Below are 25,123 nucleotides of genomic sequence, written 5' to 3'. Positions count from 1 at the left end.
GGAAGAGAGGAGAGAGACAGAGTGTATGGGTGGGGGGGAAGAGAGGAGAGAGACAGAGTGTATGGGTGGGGGGGAAGAGAGGAGAGAGACAGAGTGTATGGGTGGGGGGAAGAGAGGAGAGAGAGAGTGTATGGGTGGGGGGAAGAGAGGAGAGAGACAGTGTATGGGTGGGGGGAAGAGAGGAGAGAGAGAGTGTATGGGTGGGGGGGAAGAGAGGAGAGAGACAGTGTATGGGTGGGGGGGAAGAGAGGAGAGAGACAGAGTGTATGGGTGGGGGGAAGAGAGGAGAGAGACAGAGTGTATGGGTGGGGGGAAGAGAGGAGAGATGGACTCCAAGAGTGACTCAGAAGAGTAGAACTTAACCTCCGAAAGTATTCAGACCCCTTGACTTTTTCCACATTTTGTTACGTTACAGCCTTATTCTAAAATTGATTAAATAAAAAAATTCCTCATCAATCTACACACAATACCCCATAATGACAAAGTGAAAACAGTTTTTTTTAAAATTTCTGCTAATCTATTAAAGATAAAAAACAGAAAACCCTTTTTTACATAAGTATTCAGACCCTTTGCTATGAGACTCGATATTGAGCTCCAGTGCATCCTGTTTCCCATTGATCATCCTTGAGATGTTTCTACAACTTGATTGGAGTCCACCTGTGGTACATGCAATTGATTGGACATGATTTGGGAAGGAACACACCTGTCTATATAAGGTCCCACAGTTGACAGTGCAAGTCAGAGCAACTCCGCGACAGGATTATGTAGAGGCACAGATATGGGGAAGGGTACCAAAAAATGTCTGCCGCATTGAAGGTCCCCAACAACACAGTGGCCTCCATTATTCTTAAATGGAAGAAGTTTTGAACCACCAAGACTCTTCCTAGAGGTGACCGCCTGGCCAAACTGAGCAATCGGGGGAGAAGGGCCTTGGTCAGGGAGGTGACCAAGAATCCAATGGTCACTCTGACAGAGCTCCAGAGTTCCTCTGTGGAGATCGGAGAACCTTCCAGAAGGACAACCATCTCTGCAGCACTCCACCAATCAGGCCTTTATGGTAGAGTGGCCAGACGGAAGCCACTCCTCAGTGAAAGGCACATGACAGCCCGCTTGGAGTTTGCCAAAAGGCACCAAAAGGACTCTCAGACCATGACAAACAAGATTCTCTGGTCTGACCAAACCAAAATTGATCTCTTTGGCCTGAATGCCAAGCGTCACGTCTGCAGGAAACCTGGCACCATCCCTACGGTGAAGCATGGTGGTGGCAGCATCATGCTGTGAGGATGTTTTTCAGCTACAGGGACTGGGAGACTAGTCAGGATTGGGGGAAAGATGAACGGAGCAAAATACAGAGAGGTCCTTGATGAAAATCTGCTCCAGAGCGCTCAGGACCTCAGACTGGGGCGAAGGTTCACCTTCCAACAGGACAACGACCCTAAGCACACAGCCAAGACAATACAGGAGTGGCTTCGGGACAAGTCTCTGAATGTCCTTGAGTGGCTCAGCCAGAGGCCGGACTTGAACCCAATCAAACATCTCTGGAGAGACCTGAAAATAGCTGTAAAGCGACGCTCCGCAACCAACCTGACAGAGCTTGAGAGGATATGCAGAGAAGAATGGGAGAAATTCCCCAAATACAGGTGTTTTTTTGTTTTGTTGCTAAAATGTCTAAAAACCTGTTTTTGCTTTGTTATTATGGGGTATTGTGTGTAGATTGATGAGGAAAAAATACAATTTAATCAATTTTAGAATAAGATGTAACGTAACAAAATGTGGAAAAAGTCAAGGGGTCTGAATACTTTCCAAATGCACTGTATTCAAACGTTATTTTCCCTTCTCAGTAAAGTAAAGTCGTGCTTGATGTGTTGAGGGATCCCACAGAGTGAACATATCCATTCTGCCCTCAGGACAAGTGGCCCTGTCTCCTATTGCGAGACTCCGCTCCACGTGAAACGGTTTTTGTTTTCTGTTTTTATTTTTGACACGTGCGCTGCATATAAAATCAAAATTGCCTTGGCAAAGCAGCCCCAGTGTCTCGCCAACAAAGCACTTCTGAAGTGAAATTAATTGAGAAGAGCGAGGGAGAGAGAGAGAAAGGAGGAGGGAGGAAGAGGAAGGAGGGGGGAGGAAGAGGAAGACTGAGACAGTGTCCTTGTTCTTATATAACTCTAATAATCAATACAGATCAGATCAGATCAGTGTGTTGTAGGTGTGGCAGCTTCGCTTGGTTTTGTTTGTGTGTTTGAGTTTGTTTATTCGGTTGAATAAAACACCTGTTTTATTCATTTGTTGCAGATGACTTGTTTGTAAGGGACATAGCTAGAGTGTGTGTGTGTGTGTGTCAAAATCTAATCCCAGATGGAGTTGGTGTGTGGGGTGGTGGGAAGATTTAGGAGACCTGTGAGATTAGACGGAAATGAAAAGGCTTTAGTAAAATGTATTCTAATGATCAAACAATAGCCCTGAATAACAATGGGATGGGAATTAAAAATCATTAGAAGACTGGATTGTAATGGAGCTCATTAAGATAAAATACATTGTCTGACCAGAATACCTGCAAACATTACCTTCTGTAATAATGGTCATACAGCTTCTACCCACAGTCTAACCTCACTATTCTCACACACACACACACACACACACACAACCACATTCATACACACTTCCCCTTGAGAATTGCGTGAGTGATAGTGACAGACGGATGAGCAGAGAGAAAGGAGGGAATGAGAGGGAGAGGAGGAGAGGTTGTAGAGAGACACTGGTGTTGTCATTACTGTCTCAGCCTCATTGGACACCAGCTCATCTGGTTAATGGGATTGGATGCAGTTGTCTGGGTCTTGTCAATAGAACCCAGCAACATGGGCATTACACACACTGCCAGGGAGAGAGAAGGAGGGTGGGGGGAGGGAGAGAGAAGGAGGGTGGGGGGAGGGAGGGAGAGAGAAGGAGGGTGGGGGGGAGGGAGGGAGAGAGAAGGAGGGTGGGGGGAGAAGAGAAGGGAGGGTGGGGGGAGAAGAGAAGGGAGGGGAGGGTGGATGGGAGGGTTGATGGGGGGATGGGGGGATGGGGGGATGGGTGGATGGGTGGGGGGATGGGAAGATGGGTTGGTGGGGGATGGGAGGATGTGGGTGGGGGGGGAGGGGGAGGGGGGGTGAAAGAAGAGAGTGGGAGAGGGAGAGAGATGGGACGGCACAGGGTTTGAAAAGGAATATGTGCGCAAACAACTAGAGAAATAAACTGAGGGTGACAGAAAGAAGAAACCCACACACAAAGGAGGCCTTTGTAAAAAGTTGAAGTGTGTGTGGATTTACTTCTCCCTCTGACTCCCACACACAGGGGCCAGAGCCCCACAGAGATTTGGACTGTATGAATGACAGGAGGGGAACACATACTGTTCCAGAACACAGTGGATGTATGTCTGTGTGTGTTTTCTTTTCTTTCACTGTCTGTCACCCTTCTGCCACTCAGCAGGTAGAGAAGCTCAGAGAGTGCCCACTGCGAGAACAGACTGAGACTGTGTGCATTCCTGCAAGTGTGTCTATGAGTGAGTGTGTGTCCGCCCGCCCCCTCTCTCCAGGCAGTGTGTGGTGTGTGAGTGTCAGGAACCCATGGGGATGCCCCAGCCCAGCGTGTCCAGAGGCCAGACAAAGTCCTGTTTCTGGGCTGCATTAGTGACCTCGCAGGGCCTTTCAGCTCTGCTGCTCCATAAAACAGACAGACGTATGGCTGGCCTCTGTCAAACACCTCTGTCACAGCCTCACTCCCTGCTGGGCCCAAATGTGACTGTGTGTGTCCCAAAGAGGTGTATGTGTGTATAAGAAAGAGAAAGAGTGCTTGTGAGCGGATGTGTGTGTCTGGGCGTGAGTGTTTGGTTGTTTATATCGATGGGATTGCTTTCATGTAGGTGTGAATGTTCAATGGTACCTGTGTGTGTGTTTGTGTATGTGTGGGTAGCTGTGTAATTGGAGACTCATAAAGATCAGTGGAGAGACCCCATACTGAGAAGCACAGGGGCATTTCTCGTCAGTTATGCAAATGAACAAGGGGTGCACAGTGGGTAGCGGTAGGAACAGGAGTCCGCCACACCCAGTGGTGTGTTTGTGAGAGAGGAAACAACGACGCTAACCTTTTATTAAAAACAGATAATAGAGAGGGAGAGAGCGAAAGAGAGATGACAGAGGGGTGAGAGACGGAGCAACGGAGGGAAAAACAGAAGAGTGGAGGAGCGAAACTGGAAAAAGAGAGCGAGGACAGATTGAAAAAGAACAGACAGTAGAAAGAGAGGCAGGAGAAGGAGGGAACAGGAAGAGAGGTTTATTTCTGAAATCACCAGGAGGGAGAGAGAGATGGAGAAAGGAGAAAAGAAGGGAAAAACAACTAAAGAAAAGACACAGAAAATCTCCCGAGCCTCCAGATGTGAGGATCAAAGCTGATTGGCTGTAATGCCGGTCGTCACCATGGTGATGATGATAAGGTTGATTATAGCAAAGAGGATTATGATAAGATTATTATTACATTATCTGATATTAGGTGACATGAAATTGTATGAAAGCACTCACCCCACTGTGTGTCTCTTTTCTAATTTCAAAGAACATCTTACTCAAGAACTGATATGTACAAGAACAGAGACAAGGAGATAAGAGCAGGAATACAGCTGAAGGGAGAGAGGGGAGGGGGTATGAAGGATGAGAGAGGGAGGGGGTATGAAGGATGAGAGAGGGAGGGGGTATGAAGGATGAGAGAGGGAGGGGGTACGAAGGATGAGAGAGGGAGGGGTACGAAGGATGAGAGAGGGAGGGGGTACGAAGGATGAGAGAGGGAGGGGGTACGAAGGATGAGAGAGGGGAGGGGGTATGAAGGATGAGAGAGGGAGGGTGTATGAAGGATGAGAGAGGGAGGGGGTACGAAGGATGAGAGAGGGAGGGGTACGAAGGATGAGAGAGGGAGGGGGTACGAAGGATGAGAGAGGGAGGGGGTATGAAGGATGAGAGAGGGGAGGGGGTATGAAGGATGAGAGAGAGAGGGAGGGGGTATGAAGGATGAGAGAGGGAGGGGGTATGAAGGATGAGAGAGAGAGGGAGGGGGTATGAAGGATGAGAGAGGGAGGGGGTACGAAGGATGAGAGAGGGAGGGGGTACGAAGGATGAGAGAGGGAGGGGGTATGAAGGATGAGAGAGGGGAGGGGGGAGGGGGTATGAAGGATGAGAGAGGGAGGGGGTATGAAGGATGAGAGAGGGAGGGGGGTATGAAGGATGAGAGAGGGAGGGGGTATGAAGGATGAGAGAGGGAGGGGGTATGAAGGATGAGAGAGGGAGGGGGTATGAAGGATGAGAGGGGGAGGGGGTATGAAGGATGAGAGAGGGAGGGGGTATGAAGGATGAGAGAGGGAGGGGGTATGAAGGATGAGAGAGGGAGGGGGTATGAAGGATGAGAGAGGGAGGGGGTATGAAGGATGAGAGAGGGAGGGGATATGAAGGAGGGAGGGTGGAGGTGTAGAGTATTGAAAGAGAAAAAAGCTGTACAGACAGACCAATTGAAAGTCAGCTACAGACAGACTACTACAGACTGGCAGACAGACAGGTGTGAAGTGTAGTGTAGAGTAGAGCATAACACCAGTCAGTATTGGAGAGCTGTCAGCAGTATTAACCAGCACTCTGACTCCCACTAGCCTCCACAGCCACCTCTGGAGTCTGGCAAGAGCTGCCTTTAACAGCACAACACTGTGTGTGTGTCGAGGTGGGGGGTGCAGATCGATACTAATCAGCCACAGTAGAGCTGGAAGTTCAACCACCAGTGATACACCCCCCTCCCCCGCCCTCCACACATACACACTCAAAAACAAATCTTTACACACTAAGACACTTCAATATGACATAACATATAGTAAAAGCCCTAGTAAAGGACACACACACTAATTCAGCAACTCTTACAAAATGCTTACACATGCTCAAAACTCATATCTTATGCCATTGATTTTCCATGCAACTCTGTAACCTTTGCATTCTTCCTCTGCCTCTCATCCACCCTTCCCCTCCTCCCTCCTCCCACCCTCCTTTACCCTCTCTCCCTCTCTCACCTTTTGGAGGTGGTCTTGATGATCTCTGAGACTTTCTCCATGTAGTCAGTAGCCAACACCACTATCTCTTCATCCTCAGAGAAGTTATCATGGAAGATTCTGTCCAACAAACGTTTCCAATGGAGCTGTAGAGACAGATGAGAGGAGAGAGCAGGAAGAGCGAGAGGGAGATGAGGTTTGAGTTTTAACAAGATAAGAAAACACGATTGTTGTCACCCTGCTCTGATGAAAGGAAGGGGGGTTCCAACAAGCCTTTATTGTATCAGTAAGGAAAGTGAAAATGCTGCCTCCACAATAAATATATATATATATGATAACAAGAAAAGGTAAAGCCCTAGAAAGCCCTGCTCACAGATTAGGTCATCCACAATACAAAGTTCCTCCTTAACTACTGAGCATACAGTATTCCTGTAATCCCAAATGGTTTTATAATCTCCCACTATTATTAACAGGCAATAGTGGGATAGTAGAAAAGAGTGAGAGTGAAAGAGGGAAAGGTGGAGAGGGACAGAATGCGGTCGGACCATCATATAATTGGCATATACATTACTCTTACTGAATTTCCACGTGGGCGAGGATATTGGAAATTTAATCAAAGCCTATTGGATGATAATTTATATTTGAACTAGGACAAAGGAATTTATAACTGACTTTTTCCGACATAACATAGGTACCACAAATCCCCTTATTGTATGGGACACCTTTAAATGTGCCTTTAGAGGCCATGCAATTCAGTACTCATCTCGAAAACAAAAGCAATTTAGGTCAAAAGAGTTTATACTAACAAAGGAAATAGAAAGTCTAACAGAACAGATAGATGGCAATAAAAACTGTAACATGGAGGCTCAGAATAAATTAGAGGAAAAACAAAAAGAAATGGAGAAACTTATTCAAGAAAGATCAAGTGTAATATATTATAAAAATAAAGCAAACTGGATGGAATATGGGGGAAAATGCACCAAATTATTTTTTAATCTTCAACATAGGAATGCTACCAAAAATAATTTAATGAAACTGGTTACGGAGTAACCCATGATTCACCAAATGATATTTTGAAGGAGGAAACAAGGTACTTTAAGCATATGTTTTCGTTTCAGTCGCCTCCATCTCCTCTAACTGAAGCTAATTGTAGAGATTTTTTTTCTATTGATAATGTAAAATTAACAGCCAAACAGAAAGACTCATGTGAAGGTAAAATTACAGAGGAGGAACTTCTGGATGCAATTAAAGACTTTAAGTCCGGGAAAACTCCAGGGTTGGATGGCATACCAGTCGAAGTATACCAAACCTTTTTTCATATACTAAGAGGACCGTTATTAGCATGTTTTAACCACTCTTATGTAAATAGTAGATTATCTGACACTCAAGAAGAAGGTCTGATCTCATTATTACTGAAACAGGATACAAGTGGAAAATATAAAGATCCAGTCCATTTAAGAAATTGGAGGCCCCTTACACTTCAGTGTTGTGATGCAAAAATTCTAGCAAAATGTATAGTGCATAGAATTAAAAAGGTATTGTCGGATATTATTCATTCTAATCAGACAGGTTTTTTACATGGAAGATACATTGGAGATAATATAAGGCAAGTATTGGAAACAATAGAACATTATGGAAAATCTGAGAAACCAGGCCTGCTATTCATAGCAGACTTCGAAAAGGCATTTGATAAAGTACGACTGGAGTTTATATATAAATGCCTGGAGCATTTCAATTTTGGTGAATCTCTTATAAAATGGGTCAAAATCATGTATAGTAACCCTAGGTGTAAAATAGTAGGAGTGAAACAAGGTTGTCCACTATCGGCATATCTATTTATTGTGGCCATCGAGATGTTAGCTATTAAAATCAGATCCAACAATAATATCAGGGGATTAGAAATCCAGGGCTTAAAAACAAAGGTGTCATTGTACGCTGATGATTCTTGTTTTCTTTTAAATCTACAACTAGAATCACTCCACAGCCTCATAGAGGTTCTAGATACATTTTCTAACCTCTCTGGATTACAACCAAATTATGACAAATGTATACTATATTACGTATTGGATCAATAAAAAAATACAATTTTTACATTGCCATGTAGTTTACCCAAAAAAAAAAGGTATCATAGGTACACTTCAACTGTGAGAGACGGAATCTAAAACAAAAATCCAGAAAATCACATTGTATGATTTTTAAGTAATTAATTTGCATTTTATTGCATGACATAAGTATTTGATCACCTACCAACCAGTAAGAATTCCGGCTCTCACAGACCTGTTAGTTTTTCTTTAAGAAGCCCTCCTATTCTCCACTCATTACTTGTATTAACTGCACCTGTTTGAACTCGTTACCTGTATAAAAGACACCTGTCCACACACTCAATCAAACAGACTCCAACCTCTCCACAATGGCCAATACCAGAGAGCTGTGTAAGGACATCAGGGATAGAATTGTAGACCTGCGCAAGGCTGGGATGGGCTACAGGACAATAGGCAAGCAGCTTGGTGAGAAGGCAACAACTGTTGGCGCAATTATTAGAAAATGGAAGAAGTTCAAGATGACGGTCAATCACCCTCGGTCTGGGGCTCCATGCAAGATCTCACCTCGTGGGGCATCAATGATCATGAGGAAGGTGAGGGATCAGCCCAGAACTACACGGCAGGACCTGGTCAATGACCTGAAGAGAGCTGGGACCACAGTCTCAAAGAAAACCATTAGTAACACACTACGCCGTCATGGATTAAAATCCTGCAACGCACGCAAGGTCCCCCTGCTCAAGCCAGCGCATGTCCAGGCCCGTCTGAAGTTTGCCAATGACCATCTGGATGATCCAGAGGAGGAATGGGAGAAGGTCATGTGGTCTGATGAGACAAAAATATAGCTTTTTGGTCTAAACTCCACTTGCCGTGTTTGGAGGAAGAAGAAGGATGAGTACAACCCCAAGAACACCATCCCAACCATGAAGCATGGAGGTGGAAACATCATTCTTTGGGGATGCTTTCTACAAAGGGGACATGACGACTGCACCGTACTGAGGGGAGGATGGATGGGGCCATGTATCGTGAGATCTTGGTCAACAACCTCCTTCCCTCAGTAAGAGCATTGAAGATGGGTCCTGGCTGGGTCTTCCAGCATGACAACGACCCGAAACACACAGCCAGGGCAACTAAGGAGTGGCTCCGTAAGAAGCATCTCAAGGTCCTGGAGTGGCCTAGCCAGTCTCCAGACCTGAACCCAATAGAACATCTTTGGAGGGAGCTGAAAGTCCGTATTGCCCAGCGACAGCCCCGAAACCTGAAAGATCTGGAGAAGGTCTGTATGGAGGAGTGGGCCAAAATCCCTGCTGCAGTGTGTGCAAACCTGGTCAAGACCTACAGGAAACGTATGATCTCTGTAATTGCAAACAAAGGTTTCTGTACCAAATATTAAGTTCTGCTTTTCTGATGTATCAAATACTTATGTCATGCAATAAAATGCAAATTAATTACTTAAAAATCATACAATGTGATTTTCTGGATTTTTGTTTTAGATTCCGTCTCTCACAGTTGAAGTGTACCTTTGATACAAATTACAGACCTCTATATGCTTTGTAAGTAGGAAAACCTGCAAAATTGGCAGTGTATCAAATACTTGTTCTCCCCACTGTATATGGGGGATACAATCTTCCCAGCTCTGCAGATTTTGCTGCGAAGAGACAGAATCATTAGATTATTTGCTTTGGTACTGTCCATTTGTAGCTTGTTTTTGGACACAGGTCCAGGAATGGCTAAAGGATTGCAATATTTACCTGGAGCTAACCCTGCAGATAGCACTACTGGGTGATCTGAAAAGTCATAGTCAATCGATCAATAACAAAATAATACTATTAGCAAAAATGTTTATTTTCAATTCACAATCTGTAGAAACAATGAGAATAGAAAGGTTCAGAACTTTTGTAAGACATCACAGTACAGTGTAAATATATATGGCAAATAGAAATCCTATATGGATGGTGTTAAAATATAGATGGGAGGTGTTGAATGGAATTGAAGGATGGGACTAATAACAACTAACAACAAACAATAAGATAACTAATAATGTAAGTGTATGGGTTGTAGGTTGGGAGCTTTTGTGAAGGAGCACAGTTAGAAAGATATGGCATATAGAAGCAAACCGGATGGACATCATGAAAATGATCGGAGAGGTTGAGAGTAGAAGTTCAGGAGAAAGAACAAACAAAATGTAATTATTGTAAAATTGACTGTGTCCATAAAATATAGATAGTGGGTATGGGCTGGAAGTAGAGGCCTAGGCGTTGTTGTTCACTAGTTTACTCCAAGTGGGAAAGGGTGGCGGGGTTGGAAAGTAATAAAGGGGAATATATATATAAAAAAGGTGGAGAGGGATAAATCAGTATGACCATGTCTGTCTGTCTGAGCGTGTACTGATGTAGGCTCTTAATTTGAGCCAGTTTGCTACAGCAGGAAAATAATCCTGCAGCAACAGGAAATGTGAATTATTATGTAGATTATAATTAATGGAATTTTTTTTAGGGGTTGATAAATTTTTCATTAGGGCAAATCAAGTCAGACATTTCAATGAGGAAATTACAAACTTTAGAAGCCTTTTTAAAACTCAAATGCACTACAAATTTGCATTTCGTGCAGTGCAGGAAAGTTCTCAGCAACAAAAAGAGTGATCAAATTAAGATCCTACATCTGTATATCTAACGTTAATTGTCCATCTATCTAACCGACAGTTACAGCTACTGTCTATTACTCCTCCCCTGGGTTTTTCTGTCTGTCTCTACGTCCATCTGTATGTCACTCTCATTCTCCATTTGCACCTTTTTAGTCATCTCTTTTGCATGTATTATTTGTCTCTCATGTTTCTTTCTCTTGTTTTATCAGTGATGCTAGTGAAGCGCACTTCATCCATCGCTCTCTCCGTTCATGTCCACTCCCCCCTTCACTCCCCTCCCCTCCCTTCTTCTCCAATCAGAAGTGATGGAGCAGCTCTGAATTCTCCATCAGTTTCCTGCTGCTCTCCAACGCTCCCTACCTCCCCTCAGTCCCTCTCTCCCCCAGATTCATTCCATATGCTCCCCCATCAGTCCCCTCTCTCTCCTCTTCCCCCCTCCTCCCTCTATCCTCCTTCTGTAGTCCCCCATTGACCCCCCCCATTTATCCCGTCCTCTCCCTTTCTCTACCCTCTCTCTCCATCTCTTCTTCCCACCTCCCTCGTTCCGTAGCCCCCTGTTGGTCTCCTATCCCCGCAAGGCGGACAGCTTTGCTGAGCCACGGAGGCGTGAGTATGAACGGTCCACGGGGCGTAGAATGGCCCCCCCACGCGCGCGCACACACTCTTCACAATGCTCTGCTGGAGTTCAGCTCTTAATCCATCATACTTCTGCTCATACACACACACAATACAGATAGAAAGATGTGTGTGTGTGGTACTCACACTGGGAGCGATGCGCTGTAGTTGTCTCAGGGTGATGCGGTTGTACATAGTGCTGATGTCTTTTCTCTGTTCATCATACTCAGACACAGTGATCTGAAAAAGAGGGGAAGAAACATTATAACTGAACACACACACATACACACACACACACACACACATACATACACTTACGTTGGCCAGGCGTGTTTCCAGCTGTAGGATCTCTTTGGACTTCTGAGTGGCATTGTGAGCTCCCAGCATGCTTAGCAGACGCTCCATCAGGGCCTTGTAAGCTGCCAGGATCTGTCCATGACATCATTATTAATGGACATTGGACAACAACATTACATCATTATTAATGGTCAATGGTCAGCAGTGTGACATATGGCAGAGCAGACAGGATCAGAAATGGAACAGAGATGACAGGAACAAACAGGTGGATGGATGGAGAAGAAAGGAATGGGTCGATAAGTGAACAGATGGAGAGATTAAGTGGTGGATAGAAAGAGGGAGGGGGTAATCCTTTACCTTCACACTGTCCTCATCCTGCCCCAGGTACAGAGTCCTCTCAGGCAGTGTGAGCCCCTCCTGATCAATCTACAAATATACACACATACGATCACAGTCAAGAGAACACATATGAACACGTGTAAACAACACCGACATGTAAGTAAACAGATGGTATATCAGTCAGATGATAAACAGTAGGTGTTCACACACAGACAGACACACAGACACACACTCTTACCCTGATAGCGTTGCGTGAGGAGTTCTTATCGTCCACGTTGACAGTGAGAGAGAAGAAGACAGCAGTGCTGTACACCCCCTGGGTCCTATAGAGCAGCTCATTAAAGTCTGGCCTGGCTGGTGCAGTACTGCTCTCCCACCCCGCACCACCAGAGGGCGCTCCAACCAGGTCCCACCCGCCACAGCTGTCAATCACCTCCGTCATGGGCCCCGACCCCAGCTTGTCAATCTCCTGGATGTTCACACAGGAGCGGTAGAACTCTTTCACCTTGCGTTCAGCCGAGTCCATGGTGCGCCGGTGCACAGGCTCCAGCAGGAGGCGTCGTAGTTTCTCCTCGTTGTGCTCTCCGATGGCGGTGATGATGCCGTAGCTCAGCTTGTCCTCTGGGATGCCGTGGCGCCGTAGCCAGCCGCCGCAGGCGAAGCTGTAGAAGTCCTGGCAGGGCTGGATGGTGGGGTCGATGTTGGCCTGGACGAAGCGTGCGGCGCGGACTAACGAGCGTTTCTTCTGGCAGTCCTGTCTGCAGTGCCCCTCCTGCTGGAAGTCCAGGGAGATGTATTTCAGTGTCAGCATGCTGCCCAGGATGACACACATCCCCGCAGCGAACACCAGAGCAGAGAGCAGGCAGATCTCCCTGCGGCTCCAACGAGGAAGTCCCTGTCCGCTGTTGATGCCACTCAGGTCCCGACTCCGATCACTAGCCCCGCCCCCTTTGCCTCGGCCCCGCCCGACATTACGGTCCAGGCTCCCACCCAAGTGCAGGCTCATTCCGTTGCTAAGGGTGCCACTGCTATAGCGACCACCATACTTGACCTCCTGGAACTCATCGTAGTGGGCCGTGAGGGAGTATGTCTTCTCCATGGCAATGAGGGTTGATTAGTGTTACGTTGTTGAAAATAGATTATTATTAGAGGGAGTGGTGGAAGGTGGGAGAGAGAGGAGTCTTTCAGATGTCCACGTCCCTCCAGGCCTGATATGGGAGAGGAGGGCGCCCACTAGAGGGCTAAAGGGGTAACACAGCTCAAATGGCCTGTGCTCTCCTGAACACACTGCCTCTTGTATGTCTCCTCTGCTACCCTTACCTTTACAGAGTTAGGGACCACTGAGGCTATCTCTCTTCTTGTCTGTCAGTGTATCTCTTGGGTCTTGGTCTCTCTTTCCTTTCGCCCTGTCTTCCTTTCTTCCTTTCCCCCCAGTGGAGCCTCAGTCTGTCTGTCAATAGAAAAGGAGGAAGAGGAGAGGAAGAGGGAAAGGGAGGGAGGGAGGGAGGGAGGGAGGGGCGATGAGACAGAAGATGCAATCCATGATTACGACACTGAGAGATGACAAAGGGTACTGTCTCTGTTGAGATGCTCTCTTTTCTTTCTTTCATTCTGTCATTCTTTCCTAAAATTATTTTGGATTGATTTCTGACACCCATCCATCAGGGAGATGATGTTGCTCTGTGACTCATGACTTTGGATGGATCGATAGAGAGTAGGGGAGGAGAGAGGGAGGGTTAGGAAGATGGAGAGGAGAGAGGGAAGGATGGGGGAGTGTGCAGAGGGAGGGGAGGGGAGGGGTAGACAGAGATGCAGAAAAGGGGGGAGATGGAAGGAAGAGGGATGGCAATGGTATGGGGGAGTTATTCTGCAGGACTGGTTGTGAGGACAAACACACATACCAGCCAGGTTACCCGTGATACAAGTCAGTATTCAACGTCCATCCATGTCTGAGGACGTCGGAAGATGACGTGGAAACTGGCCACTAAGGGCAACAGTGAGCGTGGTTACCTTCAAATGGGTTTTGGTTTTCCTAGGGTGGTGTGAGTAGAGCTGGAAGATAGGCTTAAGCATCTGCTTCTGATTCCAAAGGTTGGAAGTTCAAATCCAGTATTAAAAAGTTGTTTTTGATATTTTTGTTTTAAGCCTATCCCAAACCTTACATTTCGGAGTTAATGCCTAAACCTAACCTTAAACAATTTGACGTTTGGAATAACTTCGAAATGTGACGTTTCAGAAACATGAATGAACGTCTAATTCTGACGTGAGATTGTGAGAGCTGGTAGCACATACACACACACGGAGCAGGTGATAAATTCACATGCACGTAAAAAACACTTAGAAATAGAAGAAAAGTATGTTAAAGACATTAGAGATTCAGTTTTAAACTCTCAGAGAATATATTGAGTATCAATTAACAGAGATCGCTATCCCAGGATTCAGAAGTTTGATCAGTCTGAGACTGGCTTTTCACTATAACGGAGTACGACAAACAGCAATACACACATTTTTTGCCTCAGGAAAGTGAGCAGACAGATCAAAGATTTGGAAAGAGGCAGACTGCTCCAGATCCTCAATACATCAAATGTATAGTGTGCCAGTGTGTGTGTTGAGGCCCATGGTGTGTGTTTACATTTACATTTACGTCATTTAGCTGACGCTCTTATCCAGAGCGACTTACAGTTAGTGCATACATTATTATTTTTCATACTGGCCCCCCGTGGGAAACGAACCCACAACCCTGACGTTGCAAACGTCATGCTCTATCAACTGAGCTACCTCCCTGCCTGCCATTCCCTCCCCTACCCTGGACGACGCTGGGCCAATTGTGCGCCGCCCCATTGGTCTCCCGGTTGCGGCCGGCTACAGCAGAGCCTGGATTCGAACCAGGATCTCTAGTGGCACAGCTAGCACTGCGATGCAGTGCCTTAGACCACTGCGCCACTCGGGAGGCCCAGGGTGACCCAGGGTGTGTGTTGAGGCCCAGGGTGTGTGTTGAGGCCCAGGGTGTGTGTTGAGGCCCAGGGTGTGTGTTGAGGCCAGGTTGTGTGTTGAGGCCCAGGGTGTGTGTTGAGGCCCAGGGTGTGTGTTGAGGCCCAGGGTGTGTGTTGAGGCCCAGGGTGTGTGTTGAGGCCCAGGGTGTGTGTTGAGGCCCAGGGTGTGTGTTGAGGCCAGGTTGTGTGTTGAGGCCAGGTTGTGTGAGCATCTGGCTCTGTGTTTGTTTGGCTGTTACTAGTCTACCAAATCAACCCAGTGAGTTGTGGTTCCCTTGCATTTAGACTTGGCAGCCATCAGTAACTTTATAATTGTGATTATCTTTATTTCTCTACAATTCAGTTTGAAGAGTTTATTTCCAAAACGATAAATCCACCAATTTTTGACAATTGTGTTTTTTCATCAGAAATGATTGCTTATGGATATCTTCATGATTGTGTAAAATATTGTTGTTCTCAGATTTTGAATTAATAGATTTTAGATGTGTATGAAAATGTTTTTTTTGTTGCAAAAAGCTATATATCCATTGTTTAGCTGGAATAGAATGTTAGTATCCTGTATATTTGATTGTGATATGTGGTGGTCTCACCTAGCTACAGTATCTTAAGATGACTACATTTACTGTAAGTCACTCTGGATAAGAACATCTACTAAATGACTAAAATGTAAAATGTAAATGTTTTATATATAGATCTCATATTACTTGATTGTATTATTCTTTTTCACTATTAAAAAAATACTGATGTTACAAATGTATAATTTGTACATTTATTTATTAAAAGTGTAGTTATTTGTTACATTTGACTGTGTAAAACCTAGCAGTACTACTTATTTATCTGAGAGTGAGGTGGATATATAGCTTTTTGCAAAAAAACATGATTATTTGTCTGTGAAATGAAACCACAAAGTGATAGATTTTAAACAAATACATGTCGGTCATTGAACAACCCCACGCCATGATTAGATAGTGAAAAAAACACACCAATCTCTTTCATAATGTATTTATACAATAAAAGCTAATTTACCAACATTTCTGAAAATGGATACATAGCGTTTTGGAATGAAACTTTTCAATATGTACTCTATGATGACCTGACGTCCACTATGGTCCAGTACACCAAATATTGGTTTTGATTGTAAAAAATCTAGATAAACCCTGTGCACCGCAGTGGATCTAGGTCCAGTGCTGGTTTCGGCAGGAACAACTAGGGAGGGGGGGAGAAAGGAAGAGAGGAGAGGGGGAGAAAGAGTAGTAGAGGCAGAGTTGTTTCTCTGTGTGTGAGGAGAGAACACACTGGGCACAGACATCAGTTCAACGTCTAGTTTTGATTTACATTTGATTGAGTTGTCAACTATTGTAAATTCAATGTGAAATCAAAAAAAAATCGCACAATGTCATTGCATTTAGGTTAAAAGTTGAGTGAAAAAAAATACTAAATGCCCTTACGTTGATTACTTTTTGCAAATCCAATGAGTTTTCCACATTGATTCAACATCATAATATAGATTTTGGGGGTTGAAATGATATGGAAACAACGTTGATTCAACCAGTTTTTGTCCAGTGGGAAGGGTGGAACGAGGGAAGAGAGAAGGTGTAATCAATGGAAAGACGGAGTGAGGTAGAAAATATTTGTTGCTCCCTTTGTGGAAGGGGAAAAGAGGAAGGAAAAAGGGTTGACTGTGAAAAGAGCCCCACAGTGGAGGTTTCATAATACCCATAAAACCTAGCAGTCAAACAGGGAAATGGTTCCAATCATTTTTCCACTATAAATTTTTCCTGTACGGGTGTGTGCTCAGCCCCCTCCTGTACTCCCTTTTCACTCATGACTGCATGGCCAGGCACGACTCCAACACCATCATTAAGTTTGCCGATGACACAACAGTGGTAGGCCTGATCACCGACAACGACGAGACAGCTTATAGGGAGGAGGTCAGAGACCTGGCCGTGTGGTGCCAGGACAACAACCTCTCCCTCAACGTGATCAAGACAAAGGAGATGATTGTGGACTACAGGAAAAAGAAGAGGACCGAGCACGCCCCCATTCTCATCGATGGGGCTGTAGTGGAGCAGGTTGAGAGCTTCAAGTTCCTTGGTGTCCACATCACCAACAAACTAACATGGTCCAAGCACACCAAGACAGTCGTGAAGAGGGCACGACAAAACCTATTCCCCCTAAGGAGACTGAAAAGATTTGGCATGGATCCTCAGATCCTCAAAAGGTTCTACAGCTGCACCATCGAGAGCATCCTGACTGGTTGCATCACTGCCTGGTATGGCAACTGCTCTGCCTCCGACCACAAGGCACTACAGAGGGTAGTGCGTTCGGCCCAGTACATCACTCGGGCCAAGCTTCCTGCCATCCAGGACCTCTATACCAGGCGGTGTCTGAGGAAGGCCCTGAAAATGGTCAAAGACTCCAGCCACTCTAGTCATAGACTGTTCTCTTTGCTACCGCACGGCAAGCGGTACCGGAGCGTCAAGTCTAGGTCCAAGAGGCTTCAAAACAGCTTCTTCCCCCAAGCCATAAGACTCCTGAACATCTAATCAAATGACTACCCAGACTATTTGCATTGCCCCCCACCCCACTTCCCTCTTTTACGCTGCTGCTACTCTCTGTTTATTATCTATGCATAGTCACTTTAATAACTCTACCTACATGTACATATTACCTCAATTACCTCGACTAACCTGTGCCCCCGCACATTGACTCTGTGCCGGTACCCCCTGTATATAGCCTCGCTATTGTTATTTTACTGCTGCTCTTTTTTTTCTTTTTTTTCGGTATTCTTTCTTAAAACTGCATTGTTGGTTAAGGGCTTGTAATTTCACTGTAAGGTCTACACCTGTTGTATTCGGCGCATGTGACAAATAAAATGTGATTTGATTTGATTTGAAATCTCTCTCGGACAAGGTGCTTTTATTGAAACATTCGGCTCTATTTACTCTGATTCTAAAATGTTAATTAGCATCAAAGTAGACATGCAAAACTACAAATCCCTGCAAGCTCCTGCACATCTCTACCTGACACCTTTGCTAACAGGTATTGTGTTAATTTAAAACTTGCACAAGACAATTCACAGAATTGTCCATTTAAAGAAATGTCGGCAATTTATTCATTACTACGTTTAGCTAACATTAGATAGTTAATCCAGAGATTCTTACCTTTGCCTCGATTCGACAATCTCGTCCAGATCATTATGGCATTTGTAGTTCTTTATGATAGTGCAGTAGCAGCTAATTAGCATTTCATTTTGGGGGGGTAAATACAGGCAAATATATTTATAAAAGTCACCTTGTCTTTCAAAGACAGTTATCAAAACGTCACACCAAGATAAGCCTACATGAAACACAGACCTTATTTGAAGTGGTTCTAAAATCCCAATGGGAAAAATGAATGGTGGAAAAAAACGATTGGAACCATTTCCCTGTTTGACCGCTAGGTTTTATGGGTATTATGACTCATACTGTGATACTCTATGAGGGGGAGGGGGAGGGGGGGGGAGGGGGTTGACGGAGGGCGAGAGGGTGTACTGGTGAAATGAAGGGGGAGGAAAAGGGGGAATGGTGTTTCTTCACAAGATGTCATTATCTATCCTCTCCATCATCCATCACGAGTCATGACTCTCCCCCTCTGTCACGCACGCACGTGCACACACACACACTACACACATACTTATCCACACTCACATGCACACACACACACCAGACACCCACCTTATGCTGTATCTCTTATCAACATACACACATCGGCACAAATGGGTAGGATAGCCTCGAGCATGGAGAGGGACACACACACTTACATCCAATCTGGCCTTATAACAATTACAGAATCATAACACACGCACACACTAACTGAGTCCTAACGCAGTGGGCAGACATCAACTTGTGTTGCCTACACTGTGTGGCTAATGGATTGGATCTGAGTAGCATCACTATGAGAGGAGAGGCTGATGAATGGCTGCTTACCAGACATGATAGGTCTAATGTCTGAGAGTGATATTAATGCTGCTCTCTGTCCTGCATAGTCCATACACACACATTCTCATATGCATATTCACACAAGCAAATTCTCTCTCTCTCTCTCTGATTCTCACACACAGTCTAAATGCATCATAAATACACTCAGGATTATGCATAGTTGTCAAGCTCTTCTAATAATAATAAATAATATGCCATTTAGCGGACGCTTTTATCCAAAGCGACTTACAGTCATGCGTGCATACATTTTTTTGTGTATGGGTGGTCCCGGGGATCGAACCCACTACCTTGGCGTTACAAGCGCCGTGCTCTACCAGCTGAGCTACAGAGGACCTCATATATCACCTCTCAAACAGAGGAGAACATAGATAGCACTTAGGACACAGTTCTGTTCAAACAACTCTAGGCACACACACAAAAACACACAAATAAAATATTCTTATACATAAACATTGCACACAAGAAAACCTCTGTTATGCACAAAAGCACACCACGCCCATCTTGGCCAGAGCCTGGCCTGGGTCCCTAACCACCCTCCATAAATCCTAGATATGATCAATGGACCCAAGGGCACGACACCCGAGGGGTCAGGTTCAGATCAATGCTATTATGATCCAATTCATTTCAGCGCACAATAGGTTATCGTATAGAATGGGTAGCAAGGGAGGGCGCACGCGTCTCTGGCTTTCCCGCCACCTGCCCTGCACGCGCAACCACCCGGGTCAGTGCCATACTGTAAATAGGTTTATTTTCCACTGATCAAAGTGGTCATGGACCCTGACGGATCACATTCAGCGGTACTGGAGTTTCTGAGCAGGCCGGTTCCCACCAACTCTTATCGCCGCCTGCCAGAGGCTGCGCACACAGTTGAGTGCCGTAGTGATGGTGTAGGGCTACAGACACTCTATAGTGTGAAATAGTTTTAGAGAACACTGTTGCACAAGGACCAATGGGAACCTGAAACATAACTACTCTCTCTTACTATTCTCACAACAAGTTACACTTTTCGTGTCTCTTACACACAGTCACTCATGTGTGACATAAACACACACGCACGCACACATGCGCGCGTTCCCGGGGGATCGTTTACCACTAGCTGGACCGCTGTTGCGCAATCAATTGTGCGCCTCAGACCCGCCAGGGCATCCCGGGTGCTTTCTTTTCTCTCCTGTCACGCAGCCACCAGGCGCGGGCTGCTAACTTAATTAACCCGGCTAGGGTGACCCCATCGAGCCCCTACACACAGTCAATACGCTCGCCACGGCCACTCGATATTATCCAAGCCACTGAAATGGATATGAGGATAAGCGGCGGAGCTACGAGTGTGTGTGTGTGTGTGTGTGTGTGTGTGTGTGTGTGTGTGTGTGTGTGTGTGTGTGTGTGTGTGTGTGTGTGTAGAGAGAGAGAGAGAGAGAGAGAGAGAGAGAGAGAGGCAGATGGTCGGATATCTCTCTGTTTCACTAAGTGTCACAGTCGATTTGTAACCGAACCGACAAAAGTCTTATTTAAATTCTAACTTTGTACACTGTGGAATGGCGCGTGAAAACTCATGGAATATCCTCCTAATCTTATTCTGACATAATTTTGTTTTTAGTTGTCAAAGTCAATAATGTCCATCTTCATAAGGTTTATACTAAACGTTCACACCATCACTCATTTGGGATGTGGTGGTTGCATTGGTCCCACTGGAGAAACCAGAGCACTGCTCCACGTTTTGCATACAGGGGCTATAGAACACATTCATCAAACAGAGGATCCTGAAATAACACATTAACATTCTACTGTCTGTCAGCGGCTATAAATGCGATATAAAACAGTATTAACTTGACTTCAGTGCTGTTGCAAACACATCTAACTGCTTTGAATTAGACAGACATGTCACGATAGAAATTTAGAATAGGTACAGACACACTTACCAGCACAAAGTCAGTGTTCAGAGTCTGTCCATGCGCTTTGGATGTAAGTCTGGTCTGCGATAGTGATTCAGATCGTGTCCTCTACATGCATGTACATACAGCAGCTGGTCAGAGGGCTAGACGCTGTGGAACATGCCATTCACTGCTGCTCCGCTGCTGCAGCTGACGCCCCAGCGTGAAGCGCAAATCCAAAGACGCGGAAACGATCAGCGCTCATTTGGTCAACAGGACTCTGTGTGAGTGAGAGAGAGCGCGTGTGTGACAGACAGGGAGATATAGGAGTTGGGAAAGGGAGAGAGAGACTAAGATGGGCGACGTAGCCTACCACCACCACGGTAGCGAATAAGTGAGTAGCCTGTAGTTCATTGTTGCCATTTGAATCATCTCATCAAATAGTATTTACAGAAGCACTAGGCTATAGCCTAAACATAACGAAAGAGTCTAAATTGTTTTCAAAAGTTAGTTCTAAAGGTTATTAAACTGTTGAGAAATCTCATCCAAGCCCAGAGAGCCACACAGAATGTAGCCATATATCGACAGTTTTCACTTTAAACACCCGGTCAGTGTGTAGAACTCATTAGCGTTGTGTATTACCAAGCTACTGTAGTAGCCTAGCCTAGCTCTGATGTGAACTGAAAGGCAAACACCGGTGAGAAGCAGCAGACACTGAGCTGGTCCACGGTAGACCTGTCTGGTCTCCTCGCTCTGGTGTAACGTCCATGGGGACCGAGCACTCGGCGAAATTACACTCTGAGTGAGACACCTAGCCTACAGTTATAATTATAACGAGCCCCTGTACCGTAAGGAGGGAGGGGGTATAGGTTAGGACACCGACTGTGAACAGATGAGCCATGATCGATGAGGGTTTGATGAGGGGCTTTCAGGTAAGTGGTGCGCGCGGGTACCATGGGACTTTTATTTATTCAAGGTGTTATTTACCCACCTGCCGCACGTGCCACGAAGGAAACCCACACCATGTTAACCTCACCCATACAACCACTACAGGTCAAAAATCGAAGAGTGTATGAGCTGTAACTCTGAGTCTATTTTTGAGCTTCTAAAAATATCAATTAAGTAGGCTACTGGTTCGTTCAGGGCCAGGGACGCTTGCAATAGGCCTAATTGCCATAATTGTAAATAGAACAGAATAAAAAAAATCAAAAATGGCACATTACATCCAAAGTGAAGTTTTTGACATTTCAAAGCTAAAGTCTGTTTCCAGTTTAGAATGATGTGAATATCCACTCTAAACCCCCCAAAATTAGGGAAGAAATCTGGATGGTTTGGGGAAAGGGGTGATAGTGGGATTAAAGGCAGGTGACTTAACATGAGAAAGAGGGCCAAAAGGGTGAGGAGAAAACAGAAAGATTGTTTTCTGTGTCTGTTCACTCAGCAGCACCTGACCCTGCCTCCACCCTGCTGCCACCTGACTCAGCCAGACTAATGGGAAGTGAAGCAGGCCATTTATATTCCTGACTTCCCACCAACCAACAGGACCTGCCTCTCAGTTGGAGGCTGTAGGAAAGACATTTTTACATTTTAGCAGACACTCTTATCCAGAGCGACATACAGTTAGTGTGTGCATACATTATTTATTTATATTTTTCATACAGGCCCCCCGTGGGAAGCGAACCCACAACCAACTGAGCTACATCCCTGCCGGCCATTCCCTCCCCTACCCTGGACGACGCTGGGCCAATTGTGCGCCGCCCCATGGGTCTCCCGGTCGCGGCCGGCTACGACAGAGCCTGGATTCAAACCAGGATCTCTAGTGGCACAGCTAGCACTGCGATGCAGTGCCTTAGACCACTGCGCCACTCGGTGTGTGATTGTGTGTGTGTGTGTGTGTGTGTGAGAGAGAGAGGACCTGCCTCTCAGTTGGAGGCTGTAGGAAAGACCTCCCCCGTGTGTGTGTGTTTGTGTGCGTGTGTGTGTGAGAGAGAGAGATAGAGTACAGTTTGCCCATGCCTGTGTCTATGTGCCAGTCTGCCTCTCCTTTGCCTCCTCCAACCAGACATCTGAGACATGGATGTGATTGATAAACATTGAAAGGAAGTGATGGTGATGTACAGAACTTGGCAAGTTACTCAGGCAGGCTTTCCTCCTTTCTCCTCCTCGTTTCCTCTCCTCCCTCTTTAAGGCTGCAGTGGCAATCTGTTCCCCAGGCCCAGCTCTGGCCCAGCTTGGTTCTTACTCCCTGCCGAGCCACAACAGAGAATCGCAGACTTCTGAAGAACGCCCCCCTCAAATGATTCAGCGTTCATTAAATGCTTAATTAACACTTTCTCTAAGAGTTTCTCAAGCCTCTAAACACACACACACACACACACACACACACACACACACACACACACACACACACACACACACACACACACACACACACACACACACACACACACACACACACACACACACACACACACACACACACACACACACACACACACACACAAACGCTCACAAAGTAATGCTGTGGTGCTCTGGAAAGAATGGCTTCTCTAAGGACCAATGAAATACTTTTGTTTGCTTGAAGACAGAGGCTCTTATATAAAACCAATAACCTCCCTCCCTCCCCAGTCCGAAGTGTCAAAAACCCCTTTACAGTAATTAAGTCTGTAGACCCTCAAAGAGCCCTCCCCTGGGTCTGGAGTTAGACCGCCAGGGAGGGAGGGAGGGAGGGAGGGAGGGAGGGAAAGTGTAGATAATGAGAGGAGGCAAACAGGGAGGTAGAGAGAGAAGGAGAGAGAGTGTATGGATGGTGAGAGGGAGGGAGGGGAAGAGAGGAGTGGAGGCATGAGTAAGAGATGGCATAGAGCTCATGAGAGAGCAACATAAATCAGGGAGATGGATAACAATTTAATCAATTTTCAATTCAGGCTGTAACACAAAACATTTTGAAATAAGTCAAGGGGTATGAATACTTTCTGAAGCCACTGTGAATACACCATCCAACAGCCATATGAGGGGCGGTGAGAGGGAGAACAGGAGAGAGGGAGAACAGGAGAGAGGGAAGAGAAAATAACAGGTGTCAGGCCTATTGATAAAAGCCAGCGAGGAGAAGAGTTATAGATAGGGAGGGAGAGAAGGAGGAGGGAGGGAGAGAAAGAGGGGCGGAAGACTGGGACTGGGAGAGAAACGGGTGAGATTCAGTGCCTGCGAGTTAGTGCTGTCCTCTCTCATTGATATTCTGAGCTCATGTCTCGCTGACAACCGCCCTCATCCCTCTCCTCCCCCACTCTCTCAAACACGCCCTAACAGTGTGATGTCATCCCATATGGAGCACTTGGTCAGATGCCACTGTCAGTTACAGTTCTGTCACTGTCAGTATCACTGCACCTCCCCACCACTTACCCTTACTCCAACCCTGATCCACATTTACCATTTACCGCAAAGGACATGAATACATATGAAACAGCAGGAGTGGTCTCAACAATGGATGTGGTTTGGTTAGGAGTAGAGGTTCAGATATACTATAACCAAGAAATTGCCAACCATCAGGGCGTGGTTAGTGTTTGTATTTACCGTTCAGGCTTGTTTGGATGATGGTAACTATTCAGTGCTGTTATTTTGGCATCTCATCCTCCTCTCCCAGCAGTCTAGATTAGAAAGTGGGCGTTGGCAGGGCCCCCATTTTAATATCTCTGAGTGTTTACAGTAGTGACCCTGGCTGTGGGAGGATCTATAAATCATACTCATTATAAATGCGAAATGCACAGAAGGAAGCGGGAGAGAGGGGGGTTGGGGGATGTCTTCATTTCTCCCTCTTTAATAGACAGACAGGTCGCTGCCAAGGGTCTTGGGGGGCCGGTGGTGGGGGGTCGGGTCTAAGGATTCGTGGGTGGGGTCTAAGGTTTCGTAGCTCTCTGTTTTATTACACTCTGTACCAGGGACTGACATATGCCAATAAGCAAATATTATAATGACTTATGTTAAGAAGCAACAACAGCCAAGAGCTACATCTTTGTAGCTAGGCTTAGGGAACGGATTGATTCACTAATACTGGGAATTCCACACCCAATCTTCAGTTGTCGTATTCCCGAGCATCAACAGCATCCACGGTGTACACACAGAGATGGGTGAACATTTGTGAGATGGAGAGAGGTGTGGGATGGGTGGAGTGGAAGAGTGGAGGAGGCGTTGTGTGAGCAGGAGGAATGGAAAACGCAGTCTCACGCTATTGGCTGTCGATTGATAAGGAGGTCATCTGAAAGTCACACTTTCACTCTCTCCCTCCCCTCTCAT

General features: G+C 45.8%; 1 protein-coding gene across 2 annotated transcripts in view; it reads right to left on the bottom strand.

Moving 5' to 3' along the window:
* The window catches only part of LOC121567724 (endothelin-converting enzyme-like 1), a 30,348-nt gene extending 9,145 nt beyond the window's left edge, over positions 1-21,203 (bottom strand). Inside the window, exons 1-6 of one of the 2 annotated variants that reach the window (XM_041877953.2) lie at positions 20,879-21,203; positions 12,228-13,439; positions 12,008-12,076; positions 11,672-11,782; positions 11,501-11,593; positions 6,077-6,201 (exon numbers count right to left, since the gene is read on the bottom strand). In XM_041877953.2, coding sequence (XP_041733887.1) covers positions 6,077-6,201; positions 11,501-11,593; positions 11,672-11,782; positions 12,008-12,076; positions 12,228-13,088 — 1,259 coding nt within the window. In that variant the 5' untranslated portion in view covers positions 13,089-13,439; positions 20,879-21,203. The remainder of the gene's footprint in view (positions 1-6,076; positions 6,202-11,500; positions 11,594-11,671; positions 11,783-12,007; positions 12,077-12,227; positions 13,440-20,878) is intronic. The other variant, XM_041877954.2, reaches the window with a different exon arrangement.
* Between the last annotated feature and the right edge of the window lie 3,920 nt (positions 21,204-25,123).

Source organism: Coregonus clupeaformis, chromosome 6 (assembly GCF_020615455.1).
Source record: "Coregonus clupeaformis isolate EN_2021a chromosome 6, ASM2061545v1, whole genome shotgun sequence".
Classification (NCBI taxonomy): domain Eukaryota; kingdom Metazoa; phylum Chordata; class Actinopteri; order Salmoniformes; family Salmonidae; genus Coregonus; species Coregonus clupeaformis.
Note: the sequence above shows the minus strand (reverse complement) of the source record. Positions and strands in the feature narration are given on the sequence as shown.